This window comes from Sinocyclocheilus anshuiensis, unplaced genomic scaffold (genome assembly GCF_001515605.1).
Source record: "Sinocyclocheilus anshuiensis isolate Anshui unplaced genomic scaffold, SAMN03320099.WGS_v1.1 scaffold191, whole genome shotgun sequence".
Classification (NCBI taxonomy): Eukaryota; Metazoa; Chordata; class Actinopteri; order Cypriniformes; family Cyprinidae; genus Sinocyclocheilus; species Sinocyclocheilus anshuiensis.
Window position 1 is genome coordinate 83,792 of NW_015549570.1, and position 2,080 is coordinate 85,871.

General features: G+C 36.2%; 1 protein-coding gene across 1 annotated transcript in view; it reads left to right on the forward strand.

The window, feature by feature from the left end:
• Nucleotides 1-2,080, forward strand: part of LOC107657332 (N-lysine methyltransferase KMT5A-A-like) — an 18,696-nt gene that overhangs the window by 6,787 nt on the left and 9,829 nt on the right. The window contains exons 3-5 of the mRNA XM_016445375.1: nucleotides 673-778; nucleotides 1,016-1,163; nucleotides 1,663-1,855. Of these exons, the coding sequence (XP_016300861.1) occupies nucleotides 673-778; nucleotides 1,016-1,163; nucleotides 1,663-1,855 (447 nt within the window). The remainder of the gene's footprint in view (nucleotides 1-672; nucleotides 779-1,015; nucleotides 1,164-1,662; nucleotides 1,856-2,080) is intronic.

A 2,080-nucleotide genomic window follows, 5' to 3' on the forward strand; every position in this document is an offset into this window, starting at 1 on the left:
TTCCCCTTTCGGGCTTGAACTGATGGTAAAACTAAGGACTTTATTTACTGTCTTTACATTAATGTTGAAAGCTGAAGCTCGCGATTATGGAAAGGGGCGTTACATTTCCGACGAGTGCTTGCGGTGTTCGGCCAATCACAATGCACTGGGTCAGCTGGCCAATCAGAGCAGACTGCGCTTGTCGGAAGGAGGGGCTTTGTAGAAAACGACGCGTTTGAGAGAGGCGGGGCATAGAGGACCTACAATAATGTACAGTATTTGAAAAATAATGTGTTTTTTGAACATTAAAGCATGTCAACATATTCTGTTACACCAAATACACAAAATAATGATCTTTAAAATAGCATCATATGACCCCTTTAAAATAAACAAGGGTTTGTATGCCGAGATCGTCCTTAAGTGTAGTCAGGTTAAGGTCCAAATCATAGGAGCAGATTTTCATTTTGTGAGATTAGAGCCTAAATTAAAGTAGTGAGTTCATGCCCTAAACGCTAGCATTGTGCCAGATTTAGGTTACCTTCAGTTCTGATTTGTGTCACATTGATAAATTGATAACATTGTAATGTTGTGATGCATTACATACATGACAATAACATTCATATCTGCTTATTAAACACCTCTCCATATTCACAGTGTAATTTTTTAAAACATTTTTGTTACATTTTTTTTCAGATTGAAATGCCACCACGAATCAGCACTCTTAAGGATGCCATACATCATGTTGTCACAAAGTCTGACCAAACTAAATTAGAGGTACACTACATCAATGCGGTGAAAGGTAAGGTGGTGTCTGGTATGATTTATCAGTTAATAATTACTATCATATGTAACCATAACCTTATGAGTATGTAATGCAAAACTTCTAGGTATTTTAATTAGGAACCTGGTTGCAGAATATTTTAAATAAGCTACTATTGATGTGTTCTGTGTTTGCAATTATCATCCTTCATCTGCAAGACTTTTTTATTTATTTATTTGAATTTTTTTGGTGAAAATGTTTTTGCTGTACTTGCAGGACGTGGACTATTTGCAAAAGGTTCCTTCTGCAAAGGAGATTTTATTGTGGAGTACAGGGGTGAAATGATGGAGAGAAGGAGAAAACTCTACCACCCATCCTGTGCTGTTTTTTTGTTCCAGTTTAAGTGGAGAGGGAAAACGTGGTGGTAAGAAGTCATATTGCACCAAAGCTATATTCCTTGTGCTGTACTATAGTAAATAAGGCCGCATTTACACTGCAGGTCTTCATGACCAATTCTGATTTTGTGACTATATCCACTTTTTGGACGACGTGCTTGCATTTCTTTTAAGAGTGACACTTATCCAGTTTGTGCATTTTACACTGCACTTGGTGACACAAACTAAAAATAGCATATACAGCATGACCTCACAAATCAATTTCAGTAGTACATCGAGTTTAATTTATTGACATGGAATTCATATAGCAAATTTTTTAATGCAAGTTACATCCATACATCACAATAATGATATAGTACAGATTCTTCAGGACAGTGATTATGTATGCAGCTCAGCTGAAAGCTTGCGAGTGGAATAATACTCAGGTGGTAGATATTTAAGCATGATATATTGATGATATATGTAACATATTGTGTAACATATTGAAACACATGTATTTATCCTTTTCATATTTTTGTCAAATTGAAGCATTGATGCATCTAGTGAAGATGGATCGTTTGGGCGGTTAGTTAACGATGACCACCAACATCCAAATTGTAAGATGAAGAAAATTTATGTGAATGGAAAGCCACACCTGTGTTTATTTGCGCTGAAAGACATTAACGAAGGAGAAGAAATCACGTACGATTATGAGGGAGACGACTGCCCATGGAGAACCCAAGTAAGTTGCACAGCACACTGTATACAGAATAGCTCATTTTTGGTGATTGAACAAATTAGAATTGGAATCTATTAGAAATATGAATATAATTTCTCACAGTTATGACATTTGTGTTAGTGTTTCTTTTTCTTTTTTTTTACCCCCAAAAAATGTATACATTAAATAATGGGGTCTTACAGTCTTAGACCAATTTAGGGGTTAGACAGTGTGTGTGTGCGTGGGGGG